The following is a 25,625-nucleotide window of genomic DNA, read 5'->3' as shown; positions in this document are numbered from 1 at the left end:
TGGCTGCAAAAGGAGGCCAAACGGCATACTAATTGTGGTCTAAACCCCCAGGTGTTTCAGTTTCACTGTTCAACCCCTGTATATATATATATATATACTTTTTTTCTCATATATGTCAATGATTTAACAGGGAAAACAATCATCTATCATTCTTTGACACATTTGTGACGGCACATGTTTAGTTCATGAGAAACAAACTGCTATCAGAAGGACTGGCCAGTAATGGTCATCGTTCAGGGACAGAATAGAGGTGCAATGTGCATTACCCTGGCAGCACTTTATTATTTCTCAGTATGAGCAAAAAGGCTTCCTAGGAACATGACAGGCTGTCCATGTGTGGCCGAATTCCCTCTCTCTCTCTTATCATGTGCATGCTTTAGACTTTCTGTATTGAGGGTAGAAAGACTGAAATGACATTACATGAAACTATAGACTTTGATACTGATTGCACGAGTTGCATTTGAAAAGAAAACACTGATACTGTAAAGCTTTGAAACAGCTGGCATGCATGTGTATCTCCCACGAGGACTTTCTTCACATCCTCATTATAGCTAATGATATTTCATGCATGGGAACATGCATTATTCTGCATCATGTCATTTTAAAAAAACATATTGTTTTATCCAAAACTAGGCAAAACTGCTATCCTAACCACAAACAAAAGCACTCCTGATATTACAGATGACCTGTCTACATTACAGTGACGTGAAGGTGTCCAGTTCACTGATCATGTTCCAGTGAGTTTTAATGAAAGTCTTTCTTACATGACTACAGTGTTCTGGTTCTCAGGAGCTGCCGTTTTGTACTTTGCAGCATGTGACAGCAGGCAGGACATGCTCTGTTGTTGCTGCTACACTGATCTGATGAGAATACTGGGATCTAGGCTGGAGGGTAAACGAGTGATATTTACAATCTTCATTTTACAAACTAGAACAGTGCTGTTTTTTTGCTGACTACTTTTGTGTACTTACATTATCCCAGTTGTATCGAAGAACGTTTGAATCCAGAGAAATAATTTTTCATTATTTCTGCGTGAGTCGGTTCGCTGCATCGGCTGTATTACTAATTATACAAAGGAATAATTAGAATTAAACTCAGTCAACAATATTTAAGGCATAAATTGTTGTGGCTATCATTTGTGGCCTTATCTCAAATTATGCTAAAATGGGTTTCATGTCCAAATATGCAAGAAATGACAGTGGCTGCAGCTTTTAGTGGCTGTATCATAAAGAAATGGACAAATATTAAAGATTAAGTAGACATTTTAATTTAATGTTGTTGAGTAAACATTAAACACAGATTAGTTCGCACAAGAAAGTGTAAAAACAATCATCAGGCCGTTGGCGCCCTCTGCAGGCATTTGTTATTATGTGTAATATACAATAGCTCTATTGTTTATAATACATTATGTATTTAACAGTTTAGTTCAATAAAACCATGATTACTTGCTTTTGACACTTTATTTGAACTAATTATTATTGCCTCATTGCTATTATATATGTATTTTAAGTTATTTAAAAGACCATTGTTCACTAAGGACTACTTTTATTACTACTATATATATATATATATATATATATATATATATATATATATATATATATATATATATATATATATATAGCCAATTTGTTGCAGTAGTACAGCTACAAGTCGTAAACAATATGCACATTAACAATTTTAGGGTAAAATGGGTAAAATGCTATAAATAAGTGTAAAAATAGTGCTTGCTAACCTTTTCTGTGTACATTTATACCCAGGTTTACAACCTGAACAACATAACGCCTAAAAATCCTAAAATGCTCATAAAAATAAAAAATGTAAACTTCACAGAAATGCACAGAAACTTCACAAAAAATGCACAATTTTTTTAAATTACAATTTCAAGACCCAGAAATGTATTAAAGATATCAAATAGTCCATGTGACATCAGTGGTTCCACTATAATTTTAAGAAGCCACAAGAATTTTGTGCATTAAGAAAACAAAAATAGCATGCTGGTATGTGTGGAAGAGAAGAAATCATTGAATAAAGTTCTTTTGGTTTTCTTTGCACACAAAAGTATTCTCGTAGCTTTATAATGGTTGAACCACTGATGTCACATGGACTATTTTATCGATGTCCTTACTACCTTTCTGGGTCTTGAATGTGTCAGTTTGGACATTTCAGAAAGCTCTTGGATTTAATCAAAAATATCTTCATTTGTGTTTTGAAGATAAACTTACAGGTTCAGCACAACATGAGGGTGAGTAATTATTGCCTGAATTTTCATTTTTGGGTTAACTATCCCTTTAAAAGAAGAGACAAGTCAAAAATATATACCATTTTGTTGTAGTTTTATTTAAAATGTCATATTACATCCAGAGAATGAACAGCAAACAGTACAAAAATCATCATCCCAACTGTTTATTCCTGGCATATATGACTTAAATGCCCTTTATAGGGTCATAGTTCCATTACAAAAATGAAATATCTCCATTTGAACTATCCTCAGATAGTGAAAATGTAGATTACATACAGTCGCCTTCAGAATGGTTGTAAATAAAGAAGAGTAACGAAGGCACTGAATCAAACAACAGCAGAAGCTGCATTTTCACCATAACATCCACCAAACTCAAAACGCTCCTCCCCATAACAGAAACACTTGCTCTGAGCATTTCATTATTTAGGTAAAGTAAAAGTAAAGCATGGAGGCAATAATGAAGGAATCCACAGCTGGTGTGATCATCCCCTCAGATCGTGAGCACTGGTAGAACAGGCTGAGTCAGTCCGTTTTTCCAGACAAGCTGCAGACATCCATCACATATCCATCACAAACTGGTTGTCATCAACTGCGGAGAAAAAGAAAGAGAGACAGGGGGGTTAGAGGGTTCAAAGTGTTGTGTCACTGTGATCTCTTCCAAAAAATTATTTGAACAGCGTCACATGAAGCACGTTACGCCCTGTGGATATTCCCCTGATATGGAAATCAGACTTGCCAACAGAGAGTGGGTCAGATGCATTTTTGTTTGCTTTTCTCATGAAGTGACTTCAGTCACACCAAACTGTGACCTTGAGCTTAGAATGGAGAAAAAAAAAGAAAGAAAATACACAGAGGCGGCAGCCTAGGGCACTTTTTTTTTTTTTAATCAGTTCACTTTTTTTAATCAGTATAGCTACACTACCAGTCAAAAGTTTTTGAACAGTAAGATTTTTTGTTTTTTTTAATTAAGTCTCTTCTGCTCATCAAGCCTGCATTTATTTGACCCAAAGTATAGCAAAAACAGTAAAATAATAATAATAATAATAATAATAATTTATATAATTTATATTTATATATAATATTACCATTTAAAAATAACTGTTTTCTAATTGAATATATATTAAAGTGTAAATTATTCCTGTGATTTTAAATCTCATTTTTTAGCATCATTAATCCAGTCTACAGTGTCACATGGTCCTTCAGGAATCATTCTAATAAGCTGATTTGCTGTTCAAGAAACATCAATAAACAAGAAAATAATGTTCTTATGAAATTTCTATTTATCAAAAAAAAAAAAAAAAAAAAAAATTCTACTCAGCTGTTTTCAACTAATAATAATAATAATAATAATAATAATAATAATAATAATAATAATAATAATAATAAATGTTTTTGGACCAGCAAATCAGAATATCAAAAAGAAGACTCATGTGACAAGTAATCATGCTAAAAATTCAGCTTTGAAATCACAGGAATAAATTACATTTTAAAATATATTCAAACAGAAAACAGTTATTTTAAATACTAAAAATATTTCAAAATTTTACTGTTGTTGCTGTATTTTGGATCAAATAAATGCAGGCTTGATAAGCAGAAGAGACTTCTTTAAAAAAACATTAAAAATCTTACTGTTCAAATACTTTTGACTGGTAGTGTATCAGCATAAAATATCCACATTTTAATCATATTTTAATGCTTAATATGTATTAATTTATTAAAAAAATACATAAACTGACTCAAATACACCTCTTCTATGTTGAATATGTTTTTAACTTCCAAGTAATATGTTTTTAGACATTGTTTTAGGGGTCATATTGTAAAAACTTCATGGTGATACAACTGTCCTGATATCACAATAAATAATAATTACATTTAATGAAATTTTTGTAGTTTGGCATAAATTTCTATTACTATTTCTTAAAAAAAGTAATGTGGTGCAACTAAAAAAGCAAGAAAAAGAAAATTACATGCTATTATAGAGAGGACCGGTAAATTACTAATTCAATAAAATAACTAAATAAATATAATATAATATAATAATAATAACAAAAATATAATAAATAATAACAAATACAAAAATCTCAAACTACTTACGCTGAAAAATAATAAATAAAATAACCAAATAATTTATTAAATATTAAAATAAAATGTACGGTGTACTCATGGTGAAATCAAATAAAACCAGAATAAATATGTAGAGTACCTTTCTAAACAGATTTTTAAAAGATATTTTCTTATTATGGCCACTTTTATTATTGACACGTGCTATATATGAATTCACGTGAGACTTTCTGTCACATACTGTATTCCAGTAGACAACGTCTCATGTAAGTCTATTTGTCTACTTTCAGCAGACAGAAAGGACACAATCAATTATGAACAAGCTTTAACCTGTTCCTCAGGTTTTGCTTGAGGCTGTTGATTTGGAAATTGAAAACGGTATACATCAGGTGACACGTGAGAGATGTCAGATGGCATTCTTTAAGACATAACATGCTGTGTAAGAATAAAAAATAATAAAGTCACTTACCAGCAAGATCCTTGCTTTCATCCTCCTGTTCTGCTGCTTGCAGCGAGGGTCTGGTGACCCCTGGTATGTGGGGGAGGCAGCAGGGTGGAGTGCGTGCGATGGGCGAGTTTCGACATTCCAAGAGAAACTTTCGATCATAGATGATCCGAGTTCCTGCAGGGAAAATATCAATATTAGTTTAAGAGGTTCAGCCTCACAAAAAGTTGGCACAAGTTCATAGCATTTTTTGCTTTAAGGAACCTTCTTCCTGTTGAGCTCTGCTCTGTGTAAGAATACAGAAAAACATGTTGTGTCATCCAGGTGAAAGCCTGTAGTGTGGTTTAGCTCATGTTAGGGTAATGGAAACAGGGTGAAGAGCTGACTAGGGTGCTTTCTAAACACATGCAGGCAAAAGCACTCATAAAAACAAGGTTCCCCCTGTCTAGATGTCCTGTAGTAACCCAAGTAGTAAGAAAATTTAGCAACATCACCCATTACTGCATAAAGACCCAGTGTAGGTCTGATTGGCCTGGCTGAAATCTGATTCAATTCAGAACACTTAAAATGCAAATTTAAAGCAAGTTTAAGAAATGAGCTCTTAGTCCAATATGATGCGTTACATCCACTCTGGCCATTTTAACACATGCAAGTGAGATACACTCAAAGCAAGATGGGTTTTTATGCATAAATCTGCTGTAACTAAAAGTTGATCGATAAAACGGCCACTGGCTTGGTTTCAAAAACTGAAGCAAGTTACATTTCTCGTGAACTTTTATAACCACGTGATCAATATTGACACAACTGAGGTGGTTCGATATAGTTTGTATATAGGCGTTTATTTTATTTAAGTTTTGTTTTGTACTATTTTTTAAAACTTTATCATGCCTTCATTTAGTTTACTATTTTAAAAGATCTTTATTGATGTTATAAACATTCTTTGTTTCATCTTTGCCTCAGACCTAGACTATCAGTCATTTTTAAATTCATAAAATCAAATTACATTTATTCCTTACGAAAATTAAGCATGGTTTTATTATAGTAAAAGTGTAGTAACCATGTTTGGCGTATTGATTACCATTTGTAAAACCATAGTTTTACTACAAATACCATGGTTGATTTGTATGGTATGTTTTTTTTTGTTTTGTTTTAATTTGTAGTAAAACCATGGTTAATTTTCGTAAGGGATATATTTGATATGACGACAATGAGCACATGTGATACAAACAACTGCAATATTATAGTTATATATATAGGTGTACTTGTTTCTAATTCAACGGTGTAAAAAATGTGAAAGCGAAAATATTATTTGAGTGTATTTGCTATGCGTATTTAATTTAAACTTACATAGTGTGAGATAGTGTGGTGGAAAGACGCTAAAACGTGCACGCTTTCAAAAAGAACATTAAATTTAAAGTGGGTTCACTTTCGGACTTTGTTAGCAGACTAGTAAGAGTGTAAAAGGTGCTTTAAATTAATTTTGCACAAGTCCACTGAGCCAAATGTGCATATGATTAAAACAAACACCACTGACAATAAATCACGGAATGGTTTAAAAGGCAACGCGCCACTTGTAAACATCTTATTGCCTCTGGCGTTATGATTGCGCAGTGCAAACGATCAGCTCACGTCATACTAAAACAAAGTGCGCTTGGGTACCATGTGGAAAAACTCGCACACAAAACAAAATCACTAGTACTGAAAAACAACATGTGATTAAAAATAAATACACTAATGTTAGGTCATCTTACCACCGGGAGTTGTTGAAAACACAGTTCCTCCAGGAGTTTGGCTGTAGGCGTCATTGAGTGGAGACCAGTTGGAGCGGCTTGGAATGGGGCAGGTCGACGAAGTTTCGCAGCTGGTTGACATGATGATCCGAAAGCTCGGGACTTGAATGAACACACGCTAAGGTTTTGGCCGATCTGCTGTAGTGCTGTGGGTCTGCGCGCTCCACATGTTGGAAAAGCTCGAGGGAGGAGATTTCTCACGTGCTGCAAACGTTGAAATCTGGCCAATCGGAAAGACGATCCCACCACGCGTTATGGCAAGCCGTTTTAACATTTAGGCCCGGTTTACACTAGTGCTTTTTTTCCACTGCGTTTCGATCTCTGTCTACACTACACATCCGAAAACGCATGTCACATGACCATTCATGCTGGTACAACCATAGACATGCCCCATTATTTATCTGTACATTTATGGGTACAACAATGAGCATCGAGGGTTGAAAATGGTTTAAATGTCAGGCGTAACCATAGACAAAGTTACCATTTTAAAATGGCAATGCGGTACTGTATATGAAGAGTTCAGATGCAAAACTCTCTAAAAGCCATCTCAGTCAAAATGAGATAATGATACTGAGTGAATGCTTTCGACACATATTATACATCTATCAAATACTTTAACTTCAAACTCGCTAAAATCCCAGCCTCAGGCCAATCAGAATTACCGGTACTTAGGTAGAAACCTATACAGTGAAGCCTGATAAAAATACATTTTTTAAAGAAAGATTTAGAGGCTTTTGCATCCAAATTCTTCATATGTAGCCTTAGGCCCCGTTTACACTAATGTGTTTTTGTTTTAAAATGAGATCGATCCTGAAAACGCATGTCACATAACCATTCGTAATGAGCATAATGTTATTTTTTAACGAACATGGGCAGCCATGCCATCGTTATTGAAAGTCTCCGTTTTGGTCTGTTTACCCTGAAACGCAACCTGGAGTTTTCAAACTAAGACGGGATCTGCAGCATTTTCGAAAGTCACCGTTTTCGAGGGGCAAAAATGCCGGAGTACTGTAAATGACAGGCATAACCATAGCAAAAGTTGTGTTTTAACTGTGTTTTAGTGTAAACGTAGTCTTAACCTACAAACCTTACTAGTATCTGTTTTCATGCTACTAGTGCTTTTACTTTAGATACTAGTGTCTTTTGTTAAGTTACTAGTAACGTTACTTATTAGCTACTAGTACTTATTTTTTTGTACCTAGATACTTGTATCTATTTAATAGATACAACAGTTATTCATTAGATACTAGTACTTGCTCATTGGACACTAGTGTTTTGTAATTATTACTAGTAACCATTCTTATCTTACTAGTCAGATTTTTTTTTTTTACTCATCTTACATTATAACTAATCCAAGTGGCTACAATAGAGTTCAATTAAAAACTTTACTAGTAGAATTAAAAAATATTACTTGTAACATTTCAAATCAGTTCTAACATCTAATGTATGTGAACTACTATTGAACAAGTACTAGAAGCTAGTCAATATGTACTAGCAACACGTACTAGTTTCTAATAAGAACTAGTATCTAGTGAATAAATACTAGTATGTAATAAATAAAAACTAGTATCCATTTAATAGGTATGATTATCTAACAAATAAGCACTAGTATTTAATGATTAAGTACTAGTATCTAATAACTAACTACCAGTACATGAAATTTATGTGCTAAAACAGTCAAAACTGAGTTGTTGATATCTCAACAACAGATCCCCATAGAAATCTGTCAAAACGTTTAATTTGTTACTAGTAACAATAGAATAAGTACTGGTCACTACTATTGAAATAAGTACTAGTGTATTTACTGAATAAGTACTAGTACATATTTAATAGGTTCTAATATCTAACAAATAAGTACTAGTACCTAAAGAATAAGCACTGGTAGCTTAGTACTAGTACTTAAAGGCAAATATTGAAGTATCTAAAAAATAAACACTAGTAGCATGAAAATAGATACTAGTATGGTTTATAGATTAAATGTTAATACGGCTTGCCATAGACGTGTAGAACTGAGGCCCTCCATAGGGAGCCAGTGTTTAGAGCCATTTCATGGAATGTAAACTCTGCGAACAGCACGAGGTTTTTGGAGTGATTCAGTTGGGCACATGACATGAACTCTACGATATGACGACAATAACTTGTGCTGTACTGAAAGCCAAATCTACCTCTGAGGATGACCTATTCGATCTATGTATGCTTGTGCTTGACAAGATATGAGTTCTATATCCCAGCAGTCTGTCCTAAAATGTCAATTATAATTCCTGGTTGCTCACCAGATTTTCAGAACAGAGGCGTTTCAAAAATGTGAAATGTTACACTCCAGTATATTTGTCTTTCTTTAGAGTTGAAAAACAGTTTCTGTGCTTTATCTTACATAATTGCAGATGGAAAATAGTCATGCTTGGAAAACTTGGATTCGGAGTAGGTACCAAACTGATCAAAACAACACACACCAGATACATTTCCAACTTTTTATTGAATATTAAGGTAAATATTTCACATTAATACAGGCTACATAAAGTAGAGCCACTATACGACATGAAATTTACTCTCATTTTTAACCCTTTTTCAGTATGTAAACAATTATACAGGTATTTACCACTCTAAAAGGTCTGATTTCATTCTTTACGCAATCATCTAGGTCTTGGCCAAGTATAAATAGCGCACTGTCCTATTGAGCCCTGCCGACCAAGAACACTTTTACGTGGGGCTTAAATGTCAAAATGGCTATACTACTCAGAATGTATCCTGTTGAACAGGCAATCGATTTGTTCATAGACAGTGGTAAACACGTTAAATCCCACACTGGATTCTTTCTTTTTAGTTAGGCACATCAAGGGTGTCCATCTCTCAAATTTCAGAACTTGTTTAACATTTTTTGGGGGACACATCTAGGTTAATACCACGTCTCAGTAATTAGGTAATTATCTTGTTCTTTTTAACGTGTTTCTTGTTACTGCTCCTAGGCCTCTCGATCACGGTTTAGTTGACATGATTCAGATGCACGTTTCCCACATGCGGAGCCCAAGTGCCTGGCCATACCTGCAACAACAAGAAAACAAAGAGTTAAACAGAGTTAGATAGCAAAAGGTGCCAACTTTCAGTTGGCGTCCACTAAGAGCAATTACCTGCTGTGGGTCTGAATTCTCAGCAGTGTTGGGAACAACCTTTAGGATGGGATTCCAGGCAGGGTCAGAAGCGTGAAGACCATTGTACACAGGGCCTCCCGGACCCTCCGCCATCTGTGGGTGAGGAGGGATCATCGTGCCACCGTACATTGACATTGGCAACCCCTGTAGAGTCCACAAACCAAACATTTGTAAGCAGAATTCCCCATTTTGAACAACCAACAAGCTGTCACTGTACAGTACGCACCTTTGGAAAATCCATGAAGTTGGTGGGCAGAGGTTGGTGGAAAGTGTTAGAAGGAGCCACAATCCCAGTATCATCTCGTTCCATAGCCTGGTGCTGAGAGAAGGCCGACGGCTCCTGCATCTGCTGGTGCATCACTGGGCCTCCCATCAGGGGCTGAGACCAGCCTGACATCGTCTCTGTGAAGAACACAGAAAGATATTTATTATCTTCTAAACCTGACCCTGAAGCGAGACTACATCTCAGTCCCAGACTCACCGGAGGCACTGCCCACTCCAAAAGACCAGATGCCACCCTGTCCAACCGGTGGGGTGTAGCTGGTGGGCAGCATGGTATGGTTGACGGAGCCAGTTTGCCGGATGCGGGCCAGGCGCTCTGTTCCAATTGGAGGGGGCACTTTGCGGTCCTGCTGGTTGGAGCTACTAGGTTTTGCCTGGATCAGAGCGGGAGTCACCGTAGACGTGCAAAGAGGTGAGGATGCCCCGGAAGACACGGAGGGCACTGGAGACTCGCCTAACAGCAAGGAAAGAACACATGAGCAATACGGTCCATGGTGCATCTGCATCACAAACACTTGTTTATTCACGTACAAGAGGTGGAGGCACTCCAGGGATGGGGAGAGAAGTGCTGGCGGCTGAAGGAGGGCGTGCCCACAGGAGCAGGACCCGGTAGGAACACAGGGCTGGCAGATATGCTTGTGGTAAAGCTGGGGAGCGCAGCGGATGAGGACATCGAGTTGTCCATGGGGTGTATACCTGAATGAAGATAAAAGGATTAACCTCAATCACAAAACAAAGCAGCAAGGACATTAGCAATAGTGCATGTTACTTAAAGCAAGGGTGTCCAAGCCTGCTCCTCAAGGGCCACGTTTGTTCATCGGGTTCGTACAGATACTGCAAAATGAAATTCCAGGACTTTCAAGGATTTTAAGCACTACTTTTTTGATTTTTAAAGACTTCAATCAGAAACCTCACTTATGTCTTCTACTTTAAATTCTTAAGGGATTTGTATTATGTATACTTTCTTTTTTCTTTGTTTTTATAACTGTACTGCCTTAATGGTTTGATGTTTTCTACTGTTTCATAATAAAAAAAAAAACGTTTCAAGAAATTGCTCTGAAATCCAGATATAAAACGAATGTGCGAACCCACACCGAAATCCCGATCTGAATCAAATGATTTACAATCCATGCTACGAAGATCCGATCTAAAGCAAAAGATTCACAAACCTGTTCCAAGGTTCTGATCCAAATCAATGATTCATGATCCACGCTCTGAAGTATCGATCTAAAGCAAAAGATTTGCGATCCACACTTTAAAGTCCTGTCGTATCGCCAATCATTTGATTTAGATCAGGACTGCAAATTGTGTATCTTCAATCATTTGATTTGAAACATTCGATTTGCAAAATGATTCAAACCCGTTCTGATCGAAATCAAATGATTTACGATACATGACTTGAATTCACAATCTGAAACAAATGATTTGCGCTACGCGATTGAAGACAGTGAATCATTTTGCGACGAGTTTCAAAAAGCTCAGTTTCCACCCATCATGGTTTTAAAATCGTTACAAGCGATATTAAAATTCGAAAATGACTGGCTCTTTTAATTTGATCTGATTTTGCTAGTGAATCTCTTGAAATGAATGATCAAAGTCACAAGTTTGAATCAGAGCGGTTCCAGCATAAATGACTCAATTGATATGATTCATCTGTTCCTCTTTTCTCATCTTAAGTCATGTTTACATGACACTGTCAGTACTAGCACTTGCTTAGCTTGATTGTTTTCTGACATTAACTGAAATAAGCGAAAAAGGTAGTGTTTTTTGAATTTGTTTGAAAAGATATGTGACAAAATTGAACACTTGTTTCATAGATACATTGTCTTTCAATAATTCAAGCACTTTTTTTAAGTACCTCTTCAGGAATATTTCTATTTTCAAGGGTTTTCCAGGCCTTAAATTTCAAAGTCAAATTCAAGTACTTTAAGCACCTTGTACGAACCCTGGTTCATGGGTCTTCGGCACTAGAAATTTCCAGATGGGTGATGCAAAACTCTAAAGCAGGGATAAGCAACATTAGTCCTGGAGTGCCGTTGTTCTGCAGAGTTTAGCTCCAACCCTAATCAAACACGTGAACAAGCTTATCAATGTCTTCACATTTTTTCAGGGTTGGAGCCAAACTCTGCAGGACATCAGCACTCCAGGACCAACCTTGCCCATCCTTGCTCTAAAGCAGGTCTTCAACCCTGCTTCTGGGGACCCACTCTCCTGGAAATTTTATTTCCTACCAGCTTCAGCACCCCTGCCTGCAATTATTAAGCAGTCTTGAAGAGCTTGATTAGCTGCTTCAGGTGTGTATGATTAGGGTTGTAGCTAAACCAGGGGTGGCCAAACTTGATCCTAGAGTGCCGGTGTCCTGCAGAGTTTAGCTCCAATCCCAATTAGACACACCTGAACCAGTTAATTAAGCTCTTACTAGACATACTAAAAACTTCCCGGCAGGTGTGTTGAGGCAAGTTGGAGCTAAACTCCCCGGGACATCGGCCCTCCAGGAGCGAGTTTGGGCACCCCTGAGCTAAACTCTTCAGGAACAGGGTTGAAGACGTTGGCTTTAAAGGAAGGTGGCCCTCCAGGAGCAGGATTAGAGACCCTTGATGTAAAGATTGCAAGACTGCACTCACCAATAGGACTAGAGACAATTCTCTGCGAGGAACAGCGATATCCTGGAGCTTTTGAGCCGTCGGGAGGAGGTATGACACTTTCGATCTGCCCCATTCCACTTATGTAGGCGTTAGTTGGAGCACTGTAGGTCTGCTCCGGGGGAGTACGTGCAGGTAGGTGGCAGGCACCCCAAACCTGGTTGTTCCCCACCTGGTTGCTGTCGAAGATGCTGCTAAAGTGATTGAAGATAGCCGCAGGGCCAAAGTTGGGGGGCAGTTGCGCCTTTCCACTGTGCAGGTGCATTTGAGAGCCGTTTATCATGCCCATGGTGGAGGACATTGGAAGAGAGGGAGGGGGCATGCCTGTCGGAGCCAGGCTGGGCTGAGGTGGGGGCTGTTGTTGCTGCTGTTGTTTGAGGGTTTCCTGTGAGGCTCCCGGAGGTACAAACACAGACTGCTGCTCCGGAAGAGACCCTGGAGCCATGGGGTAGTAGGGTGCCGGTGGTTGCATGCGTGGGGACACACCGGGCGCATTGGGAGCGGCGTAATGAGGTAAGGCGCTGCTGGTATTAGTGATTGTGTTACTGGAGGTCGGAGGGGGCAGGCGTGTGACGGGGTGAGATGAGCCTGGCTGTGATGAGGAAGAGGAACTGGATTCTGTGCTGGAGGGGAAGTGTGACGGAAGTGGCTGCCGGCTCTCGGGCTGTACGGGCAGCATCGAGGGGGCAGAGGGAGACGAGGTGAAGTGCAAGGGGGCAGAGGGGCTGGGCCCATCAGATGGAGCTCCTGCGGCAGGTGCGGCGAGCTCTGTGACGGGTTTCTCTTTAGCAGGGGTGCTAAGGCTGGCCGGCTCTGGCTTGGGGGGTGGGGGATGCTGTGGCAGAGGAGCAATGGGCGCGGATGGAGGTGGAGGAGTCGTAGGGGTCGTGGGAGCGCAGCTGATGGGAGAGGCAGCGACTTGCACCGAGGGAGCGCTGCTGCCGGTAGAGGCCACAGTAACTCCTGCCCCAGACTTGGGCTCTGTCGAGAAAAGCTGCTTCCTGACAGAGGAAGGCGTGGGGGTGCTTGCGGGTACGGTACTGGTGGGAGAAGTGGTGGAGGCAGTGGGAGTCGAGGTGCTGGACAAAGAAGCAGCAGGATGCTCGGTGTGAACTGGAGCAGAGCTGGCGGGACGTGGCGCAGAATTACCGCTGTGTTTGGGTGAGCTGTTAGCGCTGCCAGGGCTCACGGGACGAACAGGGAAAGGACCCCAAGTGTTGGGAGAGGATGAGAAAGTGCCACCGAACTGCGCCATGGGTAATCGAGGGTGGCGGATCTGGTTCATAGTCTGGGCTGCGAGAAGGGCCAGCTGAGGATGAGCGTAAGCAAGTGGTGGCAAAGAAACGAAAGGGGGCCTCACACCTGGTGCCATACTCTTGCCCAACTTGCCAGCCTGCTGAGCTGTGAAGTTGGTGGAGGACTGGAAGGACACAGTGGAGGAGGGCACTACAGATGGCAGGCCTTTTGAACTGGCCGCAGTAGTGCTTGTGGCCCCAGTGGAGGTTGTATAGGTGGAGCTGATTTTGGTGTTGGCGCCAGGCGGCCGGATGTGGTTACGAGGGATCAGGTCCTCTAGCTCTTTGGCTGGGTCCTGGATCAGCGCGTTGATCAGCTGCACTGCATGCCGTGTTGACTCAGTGCCGCCTCTGCAAAGCAAGAGTGTAAACATGTAAGAAATTCCAGCAAGGAAATTCCCAGTGTCCTAAAAATGAGGTCCTTCCTAATTTTTACCTGATTGTAATCATTCTCTCTCCATTCTTGTCCTTCTGCTTGTCCACGTCGATGTGTGCACCTGTAACGTCTTGGATGGCCGTAATGTTGCAGCCACCTCTACCCATAATCCGAGACACCACAGAGGCAGGGACAGAGAGCTTCTTGGATCTAAGTGAGAAATGACAAAGCAATTATGACATAATCCTAGGGATTAAACGGTATTATCATTATCATAGTTCTGCTATCGCAATACCATCTCCATATCATCATGGTCACATGATGGTATGACACGATAGGTCTTCCGAACAAGAAGTGTAGATTTTTAAATTTATCTATTTAAACTTCTTATTCTAACATAAAAGGTCTTTAAAGTTGTGTTTTGGGCCATTATGCTTTGGCACAGTATCTGTCAGATGAACTAAAACCCGAAGGCACAATAAGGCTTAATCCCTTCATGAAGTCTTTTTTCACTGCACGTTTCAAAGCGAAGCACACACTTTGTTTAGGTGATCACCTTGTGATCTGGTATTTTCCACGCCTCAGAATGGCTCAGTTCACAGTAAAAACAGTGAACATGTTTATTGCATGTGCTGTTGTATTGTATTGTAGTTCTTGTCTATTTTCACATTCACGTAATTCTCATAATTTTAAATAGGCAGATGATTACAGCATTTCACTAGATTTGTATTGAGATGCATTTTTATAAGCCTGTTTTCACTGAAGCTGGAGTTTGTCAAAATAAAAGCTCTACTGTTGTTACCGTCAAAATAAAAGCTTAAAAGTGCAGTATGAATTGCTGACAGCTAGTGGTTTAAATGGGGAACGTCACTGCAGTCCAAGTTCAAAATATCTTTAAAATGTAGAAATTGGGAAATAAGTATTGTAATTTTCCAAACTGTAGTGTAAAGCAAAAATAATATACCTATAAAAAATTAATTTTCATTTATTTTACAAATTATGGCTATTACTGCTACAGGAATAACAATAATATACAATTGTTATTATTATTATTATTATACTCTAATTTGTTTGGCTTCCTAAAACACCAGTGTGAATGTAATTTAGACTAAAAAGTATACCACAACTAAAAATGTCCCCTTTAAATTTATATGGTACAAGTCAAAACTTTTTTTCTGACTCAAGTTTTCTTAGTTAACAAGATGGGTTGGAGCTCTTAATTTTGAACACTCAAAATGCATTAGAAGAATTTAACTTTAAAATGCACAAAATTCTCTTTTTCCCTACCAATGTCTTAGTTCGTTTTTTTTTTTTTTTTTTGAATATTGCAATAAATATCGCACCGTGGACTTCTTATTAAGGTATTATCGTACCGTGATATTATGATATCGTTACATTCCTACGTAATACTCTAGTGTTTGCCAGGATCTTACAATTCTGTTACTGAGGTTTAAAGAGCCTAAAGTCTAAAGAGCTTAATCCTAAGTTTCTAAGATATTTAGATCCTTAGACATGGCTTACGTCCTTGCTTCACTGAAAATCTTTTAGATTTTTTTTACTGTTACTTTTAGATTACAAAATTAAAAAAAGTGCCCCTCACCTCCGAACCACCTCTTTCCACCCCTCTTCTCTCTTCTGGCCCCTCTTTGGGCTAGTGAGATTCATTTTACTGTTGGGCGAGGTGACTGGCAGTGAAATGGTCTTGAACGAGGGGGGCAGGGAACAGGGGGTCAAGTCACTGTTGATCTCATGAGATCTGTTAAAAATGTGAACAGAAAGTTTAATCATTTTCCCACAAACAATTTTGCAGCATCTTTTCAAACCACAAGGTAGCCCCTTTTGCATTTTTTTTTTTTAATATGCAATTATTCTTCTACCAAAGTTCAAGAAAATAAACTACTAGATAAGATCTGTCAAATACTCAGATAATTACGTGACATTCTGCAGCAAGTAACTTCAACTTGAACTGCATAATGGATTAGCGGCAAGCAGGAATACATTAATTCTTACTTCTGTTGTGGTTTGGAGATGGACACCATGACCTTCTCCTCGCGAGAGCCCGGCAGCGATAGCCCCTGTCTCTTCTCACTTGCGACATGTGGCTGGTTAGTGCCTGCAAGGATCGAAGGGGCGGAAGAGGACGACGATGAAGGCAGATCAGGGAGCTCCTGACTCTTACTGCCATTGCTGCTCTCGCTATTGCAGTCGGTGCTATCTAGATTCGAGTCGCTGGTGCCTCCCGGTGCCCCACCCCCTCGAGGTTCTCCATGGATCTTATTTTTGTCAGCTTTCTGCTGTGCCAGCGCCACTTGTGGGTCCTGAAGGATTATCGGTTCGCTAGGAGAATCCTTGGTCTTGTTCTTTTTGTTTTTGCGATTGGTGCTTGGTGTGGTGGCCACATTGGCTCGCTTTTTGCCGAACGTGTTAGTGAAGGTCGTGGAGGTGGCGGAGATACCGATGGTTGTGGTGGTGGTAGCACTTGGGGGCTCAATGGGAACCTCCACTTCTGCAGGATAAAATAACAATGACAAAATGTTAATGATGCATCAGAAACCAGAAAATAAATTGTGTACAAAACATATAAAAGATATCATTTAGCCAAAAAACTAAAATAAAAACTGAATGACTCAACGTTTAGAAATACTAAAATTGAACATATGGCCGTTTTTATATAAACTTTTTAATGAAATAATTGTTTCTACTCCAATTTGTTGTTGAAACATTTGAACAATCTGTAATATAAACTAGCTTTCATAAAAAAAACACAATGATACAGTGCCTTGCGAAAGTGTTCATACCCCTACATTTTTTTCACGTTTTATGTTGCAACTTCGTTAAACTGCTTTAAAATACTTTTTCACATCAATCTACACTTAATACACCGTTATGACAAAGCACAAAACAGATTTGTGACAAGTTATTAAAAATAAAATGCTGAAATAAGTACATTGCATAAGTATTCATACCCTTAACAGTACTTAGTTGAAGCACCTTTACAGCCTCAAGTCTTTTTGGGTATGATGCGACAAGTTTTGCACATCTGCATTTGGCAATTATCTGCTATTCTTCTCACCTCTTCACCTCTCAAGCTTTGTCAGCTTGGATGGGGCTGGGATTTGATTTGGTTTGAGTGTTTGGCCACTCAAGGACATTCACAGAGTTGCCTATAAGTCACACTTGCTGAGTGCTTATGGTCATTGTCCTGTTGGAAGGTGAATCTTCTGCACAGTATGAGATTCTAATGCTCTGGACTGGGTTTTCATTAAGGCTCTCTCTATATTTTGCAGTGCTGAGCTTTCTTTCTACTCTGACGAGTCCCTGCCGCTGAAAAACAGCCCCACAGCATGAGGCTGCTACCACCACACGTTACTGTTAAGGTGCTACTGTGCAGGTGATGAGCAGTGCCTGGGGAGAGGATTGAGTTTGGCCACACTGCCATAAAGCCCAGATCAGTGGAGTGTTGCAATGATGTTTGTCCTTCTGTAAGTTTCTCAGGAGCTCAACTAGAGTGACCATCAGCTTCTTGGTCATCAGTCTAATCAAGGCCGCTCTCCATGAATTGCTCAGTTTGGCCAGGAGGCCAGCTCTAGGAAGAGTCCTAATTGTTCCAAACTTCTTCCATTACGAATAATGGAGACTACATACTTCTGTGAACCTTCAACGCAGCAGATTTTTTTTTTTCTGAACTCTTCCCCAGATCTGTGCCTTGACGCAAGCCTGTCTCTAAACTCTACAGGCAGTTCTTTTGACCTCAGGGCTTGGTTTTTCCTCTGATATGCATTTTCAGCTGTTAGACATTTTATTAAGACGTGTGCCTTATCAAATCATACTCCTTTAAATTAATTTGCCACAGGTTAACTTTACTCGCAGTGTAGTAACATCTACAAGTGATATGAATGCTCCTGAGCTAAATTTCAAGTGTCCCAGAAAAGGGTTTGAATACTTATGCAATGGAATCATTTCAGTTTTTTTTATTTCTAATAAATCTGCCAAGATGTTAAAAACTGTTTTTTGTTTTGTCATTATGGTGTTTGGAGTGTAGATAGAAGTGGCAAAAAAAAAAAAAAAAAAAAAAAAAAAAAATTCTAAAGCAGTTTAACAAAGCTGCAACATAAAACGTGAAAAAAACGAAGGGGTGTGAATACTTTTGCAAGGCACTGTAAATGTCATATAGCAGATATTTTTAGCAAAATGTTCCTCTCTAGAATTATTTTTCTAGTGAACAACAAGCTATTGACATTGCATGGCTTTCCTGAGGTTATAGACTTTTCTGTAGTTTGCCTGAACCAAGGCTGCTAAACACTATCACATTATAAGACATTAAAGAGTGCCAGAATGACATTTATTATTTGAATTTAAAGAAAGTTTGACTTTTCACATTATGTCAATCTTGTTTCAGATCAAAAGTAACAGTGTAATTATTGGATAGAAGCACACTCGGAATAAAATAGTTAAAAGAAAAAAGCATTTAGATATTAAAAAAAAAAAAAAAAATCTTGGGATTTAGGAATCTATATTGGTTTATCAAAATAAAGATTGATAAAAATTGATAAATTCATATTATCAAGCCAGCTCTAGTGTTCATGCAGTTGACACGTTCACCACGTAGACACTAAATAGATACTGACCAAAAAAAAAAAAAAAATGACCAAATGTGTCATTGGAGAAGTGCTAATTAAATGTCACCAATTTGGTCAATTTCGGTTCTCCATAACATTTTGGCTGAATATTTTAAGCATTTTTATTGTTTAAATTTTAGTGCATAATTATAGAATGCATCACAATTTCTTTCATTACAAAAAAAAAAAAAAAAAAAAAAAAAAGTGAAGCTGAAGGTAGGCATTTTCTATATCTAGGTAACAGACAAGGTGTTTCTCACCTTCTGCAGAGTCCTCCTTCTGATCCTGCATCTCACAGAACACCTCTTTCACTTTAGCCTCCTCTTCCTCCAGCTTCCTCTTCTGCTCTTCCTTCTTTTTCTTGCGCTTCTCCTTTCTCTTCTCTCGCTTTGCAGCCAGAGCCTGCTTCTTGCTTTCTTCACGAGACTATATGATATCATTTGAGAAGAACTTAGTTCATTGTGATACATCATGCTGTGACTAATAAAAAACCCTTTGGAGTTAGGCTAACTGGTCATCTGATGATACAAACCTTCTCCAAATCAAGTTCCTTAAGTAGAATGCTGGCGTTCTTGTTCGCCTCAGCCGCTTGCTGATCTTTGGCTTTGACAATGGTCTCCATGCACTGATGACACTTCTTCAGCAGTTCCTATAGAGTGAAAATATGAACACGTGCATTAAAGACTACCGTCAAATCAAGTGTCCTCTATAGATATACAAGGCTGTGTTTTGGTCTTTTATACCTTATCTGCAATAGTTGCGATGTATCTCATGCACTCAATGTCAGACGGGAACTGGTTGACTTCTTTCACCAGGTACTGCACCACTTTTACATGACCCTAAAAAAGGATATATTTCAGAATATCGTCATCCGTTATTTTTCTACAAAAGGGCAGAACCAGTGACATTTAGTCTTAGCCAAGATGTTCATCAATCCTATGGACAGCATGACAAACCTTGCGGAACGCTGCCATGAGGGGGGGTTATTTTGCGGTTGTCTGCTGCATCCACATCGGCTCCAGCCTGCACCAACAGCTGCACCATCAAAGTGGCCACCGTTAGCAGCAAGCCACAAAGGGGTGTTCCCCTTCTTGTTTCGCACATCAATGTGAGCCCCTCTACATTAACAGAGCAGAAACAGCAGTGTGAGACAAAACATTCTGAAGTGAGGACTGACTACTGTACACTACTAGTGTTACAAAAGACGCACCTGCTAATGAGAAGCTCACAGAACTTGTAGTGACCCTTGTCTGCAGCAATGGTGAGGGCGGTGTCACGAGAGGAGGGAACTGGAGGGGCATTGACATCCGCTCCTTTATCCAACAGAACACGACCCACTTCAGCGTAACCACCAGACGCAGCCTCCATGAGAGGGGTAAGGCCAGTCTAGTGGAAGGAAAGGTCCATTAACATTTAGCTTCATAATACATTCTGCTACACCTCAACACATGCTCTTGCAATTTAGTGGCAAATAAAGTTTCCTGATAAATTACCCACCCCCATGTCATCCAAGATGTTAATTTCTGTCTTTCTTTAGTCAAAACAAAATGAATGCTTCTGAGGAAAACATTCCAGGATTTTTCTCAATATAGTGGGGTTCAGCGGGTTGAATGTCCAAACTGCAGTTTCAATGCAGCTTAAATTTTCTGGTACCTGAGAGTGCATCTGGTCACGTACATTACAGAGAGAGAGATCCTGTGACATGATGTCACCCCCTGCAACTTGTTCAAACACACAGGACAAACCAAAACATTCTAAAGTGTGGTTACATTTCTATGGCCATACGGTTTCCGCAAAAACGTGGACAAGAGTTCGTTCATAAAAAACGGAATTACTCTTTGGGTGTGTTCACACTTATGTTTGGTTCGATTAATATGAACTCTGGTGTGGTTGATCTGTTAGTGTGGTTCTTCTGAGTAAGTGTGAACGCTGCCATATGAACCCTGGTGCACACCAAACCCTAAACAGTAAAAGGATGGGTCTCTGTCCACTTCCAATCGAAATCTGGTGTGGCTCGAATGAAGTATGAAAGCAACACAGACCAAATACTTATAAACGAACCAAAAACAGGAAGTAATGACAAGATGCAACGCTATGTGGCAATTTCACGAAGGGAACAAGCGGTGTATCCAAAACAAAATGAGCAGAGGGCAAACGTGGAGCAAAGTCGAGGTAAAGTGCCGTTTAAGAGCTCTTTGTAAGTACGCAGGTGGTGAAAATAAAATCATATACACGCAACATTGAGCACGCTTAGTCCTGCAGACAGCATTAAGTGTATTTGGCTTAAAGCGGCACTGAGCAGACAGATTAGTGAATGGGTACTTGGATGTCATGCACCCGCAGCGTCGCTGTAAGTTGAACGCACCTTTTCCTTTTGTTTGGAGTGTTCGGAGAGTTCCATCACAAAATACACGTCATGCCTTTAGTTTCGGTATCTTTAGGTTCGCTATCAAAAATGCCAGTGTGAACAGTAAGCGGACCAGGACCAAATGCATCATTTTTGCTTTTTGGCCCGGAACAAATTAACCAAACGAACCAAACTACAAGTCTGAACACACCCTAAAACACGAAATGCCACGGAACTCATCAATTTTTGGATGAATAAATGAAAAGTAGGCTTGTCACTAAAATCGAATCACGATACAGACTAGTGTCTGTGAATACTGAAACGCAAAAAGACATTTTAAATATGAAGCCTACATGTTCCGCTTGCCTCTGTATATATAAATGGTGGAAACACTGTTTTGTTTGTTTCAGAAGCTAGGGTCTGATTTAATTTATCAAGTGAGGAGAGCGAGTCAAGCTGACTGATAAGAAGAGTTAGGTGAGAAAGACAAGACGAAATAAACTGGCAAAAGAAACTAAATGCAAAAGCGCCTGTTTGGCAATATTTTGAATTTTGAAAGGTCTGTAGTCTTTTGCTGTTTATCTAAGGTGATTTTGGAAGTTTTTTTTCTTTTTTTTTTTTTTTTTTTTTTTAAACATTTGTTTCTTATTTGTTTGGTTCCACAGTGTTTGCAGATTTTTAGTTTTGTATACCTAGGTTATTTAACCTTTGTGTAGCCCAAGTAATTTCTTATTTTATATAAGGCATATAACAAGGTGTACTTTTATTCATTTTGTTAATAAAAGTTTGTATTTTGTTGTATGTTGTATTTTGTTGTTACTTGAAATGAATCCATGACAAATTGCTGCTAATTTGAAAGTGAAAGTAAAATGCGCACGGCACTTTCACAAGCTATTTAAAACAGGAGAAAAGGGAGGAAAAGTGGGGAAACCTCAAATTAACTGATCGTTTTGGGGCTTATTTTTTCAATGAAATAAATGTTTTTCTTATTACACAGAGTAAAGAAAAAGGTACCACTGGGTACTGGGACCCAATTTCAGGTACCAGTACCAGAATAGTACTAGTCACACGGTCACATGCCTAGTTTTCGCCTATGTACTCTAATTTAAAAAGGTAGGGTAGGCCAAAAAACTCCATCTTCAACGTCAAAATCGCCCTACGTTGTTGTTTTATCTTTTTTTGTAAAGGCCGTTTGACGCTTATTCCTTGGCTAGGATCGTGTAGAGCCTTTTGAAGCTGCACTGAAACTGTAATTTGGACCTTCAACCCATTGAAGTCCACTCTCTCTCTCCTTCGGCTTGCTCCCTTTATCAGGGGTCGCCACAGCGGAGTGATCCGCACAGCCAATTTGGCATGTTTTTTTTTTTTTTTTAACCGCCAGATGCCCTTCTTGCCACAACCCAGCCCAGCCCTTTTTAACTAAAGAAGACATGAACATCCTGGATGACATAGGGGTGAGTACATTATCAGGAAATTTTAATGCTGGAGTGAACTAAACCTTTAACAAGCCCTACACAAGGACCACACTGTCCAAGTAACAACGTGTGGAAAGGTGATCACAGACCTTAGCGCGGTGTTCCACGTTGGCCTTCCGGTCCAGAAGCAAGCTGACGACCTCTGCTCGGCCTTGGAAGCAGGCCAAGGTCAGTGCTGTGTTACGATTGGTCTCGATCTGTGCATTGATGTCAGAGCCCATGTCTAACAGCAGCTTCACCGCAGGCACGTGGCCATTCATGGCTGCCAACATGAGTGGAGAAATGCCCAGCTTACTGCCAGTCCTGAAAGAGTAATAAAAGTTTACACTGTTAAAACAAACAACATCTACAGTCTTAAGACATCTGATCAAATCAAAAGGAGATGTTCTGACCTAGAGTTGATTTCAGCACCAGCATTCAGAAGGATCTTTATGATGTTGACGTAGCCCCCTGAGGCCGCCAGGCTGAGAGGGGTGTAGTCAGAAACGTTACGGTGCTCCTTATTAGCCCCACGGAGCAACAACAGCTCCACCACCTGCAAAGATAGAGATAAAGTAATGTACTTTCAAGTCTTTGGGCCATTTAGGATGGTTTAAAAGCTTATCTTAGTTAAAATTGTTAGGGTACCTCTTGTCTGCCACCGGAGCAGGCGAGGGACAGAGGGGTGTCTTTGGTCCTCTCAGACTGAGCTTCAATGTCCCCTCCCTTGTCCAGTAGGATCTCCACCACACCCACATGGCCCGCAGTGGCAGCTAGGATTAGGGGAGTGAACCCTGCATGCAGACACAGAACAACACTCAACATAGGGATGGGTTTATTGGTATTACTACTTTTACCGATACTGCTTATCGATCCGGTACTTTAACAGTATTCTTATTGGTACTTTGTTTTAGGTACATATATATATGTATATATAAACCAACAAATTAAGTGCTTAAGTAACATAGCCTTTGTAAATGCACCAGTCTGCAGGCATATTTTGTGTTTCAAATACCTAAGATAAGACGCAGTAAGAGCATGAACAAAGAAATTTTTTTGTTTCATGGAGGTCTACTAACATTTTTGTTCAGGTGCAATATACCCTACAAAAGAAATCTAATAAAATAACCTATTGTAAAAACACTGCATAGTTTTCATTGTATAATTTGATAGATTAATGCTTATTAAAATTCAGATTAAGAGCTGTGAGGGATTTTCACTGGCGTGCCATTTACACTCAGAAATTAATTTTGGCGTGTTTGGCGTGCATATAATACGCAATATTAGGCGTTTATATGATACGCAGTTTCTTGGCATACATAAAATATGCACCTACCCCACACACCTAATCCTAACCATTGCGTATCATATGCACTTAAAGCCAATTTCTGCGTATAAATAGTACGCCAAATAGAAACAGAAACTTGTGGTACTGATACGCACTTTCATGAGATCACATTGACGCATCGGATTTTCTCACAGCTGTTCACATCCAAGACATAAACTGTGTTTACATGAATACTCAAGCCGGCCACTTTGACATATGCGTGTTTTGATCGTTTGGACGCGTGCTCGAAGCGCAAAGTGTATTTTGCTTGTCCGTTTTGGAGCGCACACACACAGTTCAGCTGGGGGAACAGCGTCTCTTACATGGATTACTGTGATTTCAACGTTATCAAACATGTCCTGCAATATATTAACAGTAAAGATTAAATTTTACAACAATCAACAGTCATGCTGATTCTGACATTAAAGTTTAGGTTTTACGAAGGAACGAATGCGCACCACTGTGAAAGAAGCTAAAAAAAAAAAAAAAAAAAAAATAGTTTTACCTAATAACACTTTTATGATCCTTGGAACATCGAAATCAACAGTAAAATTTTAATATCACAGCCACAGGCCTAAAGTGTAAACATTTATTTATTTAGTTCTGTCCTATATCATCTCAGTTAAACAGGGCTTTCATGATGTGCGCTCTGTTGCTCCTCCGCGTGAGTGTGACCTCTCCTCTAAATTGCAAATAGCAAAAATGCATCATAGACAAATGTCCTAAAGTTATTGCATATAAAAACAGCTGGCAACATAATGTGCATATATAGCAATAATAAATGTATGAGTATTTTCTTAAACTCTCCAGTACCGACAGCAGAACTGTTAACGCCAGAGCTTATCATTACTCCGGTCTTTCATAATTCAGCACCGGGGCCGATTTAATACCGGGTTTTGGTACCCATCGATACGACTGTGGGACAAATGAAGGAGCCTCTTACCCTTCTTGTCCCGGTGCTCGATATTGGCCCCACGTGCAAGAAGCACTGAGACAAGCTCTTCATGGCCACCCGCACAGGCCAGAGTTAGCGCCGTGTCATGATTGCTCTCAGTCTATGGGGAAGATAGATGGAGATAATTAAATAATTTGTTTAAAACCAAATACGGACAATCTGATGCATACATTTACGTCTGTAAAAGTTCCACAGCAGTCATTTTGGTGCAGGCAGAGAAGATGGTCTTACATGTGCGTCAATGTCCACTGAGGGGTAAAGGGGGAGCATGGAGGGTGGGGAGACCGTGTTGATGGGCGTCTGTGCGGAGGGCTGAGGTGAGGGCGAAGTTGTAGTGTTTACCCCAGGCACTCTGTTGTTCACAGCTGCAAAGACAGAATCAGACCAGTGTTACTTTAGTACTACTTACTATTATAGTATAGCACTGTCAAATCAATTAATCTTTTAATCTAATTTTGGATGCAATCAATTGCGACTAATCGATTTGACAGTACTGCTCAATTCTTATTTTAATATTCAATATACATTACACACATGTAAACAACCTTATTTTGGATGCGATTAATCATTTTGACAGCACTACTCTACAGTACTAAAATTACTAAACTAAAATTGAAATAAGAATAGAGTAGAGTGCTGTC

General features: G+C 39.3%; 2 protein-coding genes across 2 annotated transcripts in view; both read right to left on the bottom strand.

The window, feature by feature from the left end:
- Window positions 1-2,319: 2,319 nt before the first annotated feature.
- Window positions 2,320-6,727, bottom strand: eif4ebp3 (eukaryotic translation initiation factor 4E binding protein 3). The gene is made up of 3 exons (XM_051093025.1): window positions 6,500-6,727; window positions 4,773-4,925; window positions 2,320-2,831 (listed from the first exon to the last, which is right to left on the bottom strand). Exons 1-3 carry the CDS (start codon window positions 6,618-6,620, stop codon window positions 2,800-2,802), a joined length of 306 nt encoding a protein of 101 aa, XP_050948982.1. The 5' UTR covers window positions 6,621-6,727; the 3' UTR covers window positions 2,320-2,799.
- Window positions 6,728-8,995: 2,268 nt separating this feature from the next.
- Window positions 8,996-25,625, bottom strand: part of ankhd1 (ankyrin repeat and KH domain containing 1) — a 50,841-nt gene continuing 34,211 nt past the window's right edge. The window contains 21 exon segments of the mRNA XM_051093009.1: window positions 8,996-9,580; window positions 9,667-9,831; window positions 9,914-10,089; window positions 10,169-10,423; window positions 10,501-10,665; window positions 12,594-14,257; window positions 14,343-14,492; window positions 15,883-16,038; window positions 16,293-16,788; window positions 19,162-19,327; window positions 19,434-19,550; window positions 19,645-19,740; window positions 19,858-19,881; window positions 19,883-19,943; window positions 19,945-20,019; window positions 20,112-20,287; window positions 22,813-23,026; window positions 23,116-23,258; window positions 23,351-23,496; window positions 24,973-25,084; window positions 25,216-25,349. Of these exon segments, the coding sequence (XP_050948966.1) occupies window positions 9,521-9,580; window positions 9,667-9,831; window positions 9,914-10,089; window positions 10,169-10,423; window positions 10,501-10,665; window positions 12,594-14,257; window positions 14,343-14,492; window positions 15,883-16,038; window positions 16,293-16,788; window positions 19,162-19,327; window positions 19,434-19,550; window positions 19,645-19,740; window positions 19,858-19,881; window positions 19,883-19,943; window positions 19,945-20,019; window positions 20,112-20,287; window positions 22,813-23,026; window positions 23,116-23,258; window positions 23,351-23,496; window positions 24,973-25,084; window positions 25,216-25,349 (4,751 nt within the window). The 3' untranslated portion in view covers window positions 8,996-9,520.

This window comes from Labeo rohita, chromosome 21 (assembly GCF_022985175.1).
Source record: "Labeo rohita strain BAU-BD-2019 chromosome 21, IGBB_LRoh.1.0, whole genome shotgun sequence".
NCBI classification, from domain to species: Eukaryota; Metazoa; Chordata; class Actinopteri; order Cypriniformes; family Cyprinidae; genus Labeo; species Labeo rohita.
This window is presented reverse-complemented; position numbering and strand designations above follow the sequence as displayed.

Excerpts from the sequence above, each read along its gene's own strand:
- eif4ebp3 (XM_051093025.1), bottom strand. The coding sequence starts at position 6,620 with ATGTCAACCAGCTGCGAAACTTCGTCGACCTGCCCCATTCCAAGCCGC. Across the intron at positions 4,926-6,499 it reads GTTTTCAACAACTCCCGGTG|GAACTCGGATCATCTATGAT; the intron begins GTAAGATGACCT and ends TTTTCCCTGCAG. Across the intron at positions 2,832-4,772 it reads TGAAAGCAAGGATCTTGCTG|TTGATGACAACCAGTTTGTG; the intron begins GTAAGTGACTTT and ends TTTTCTCCGCAG.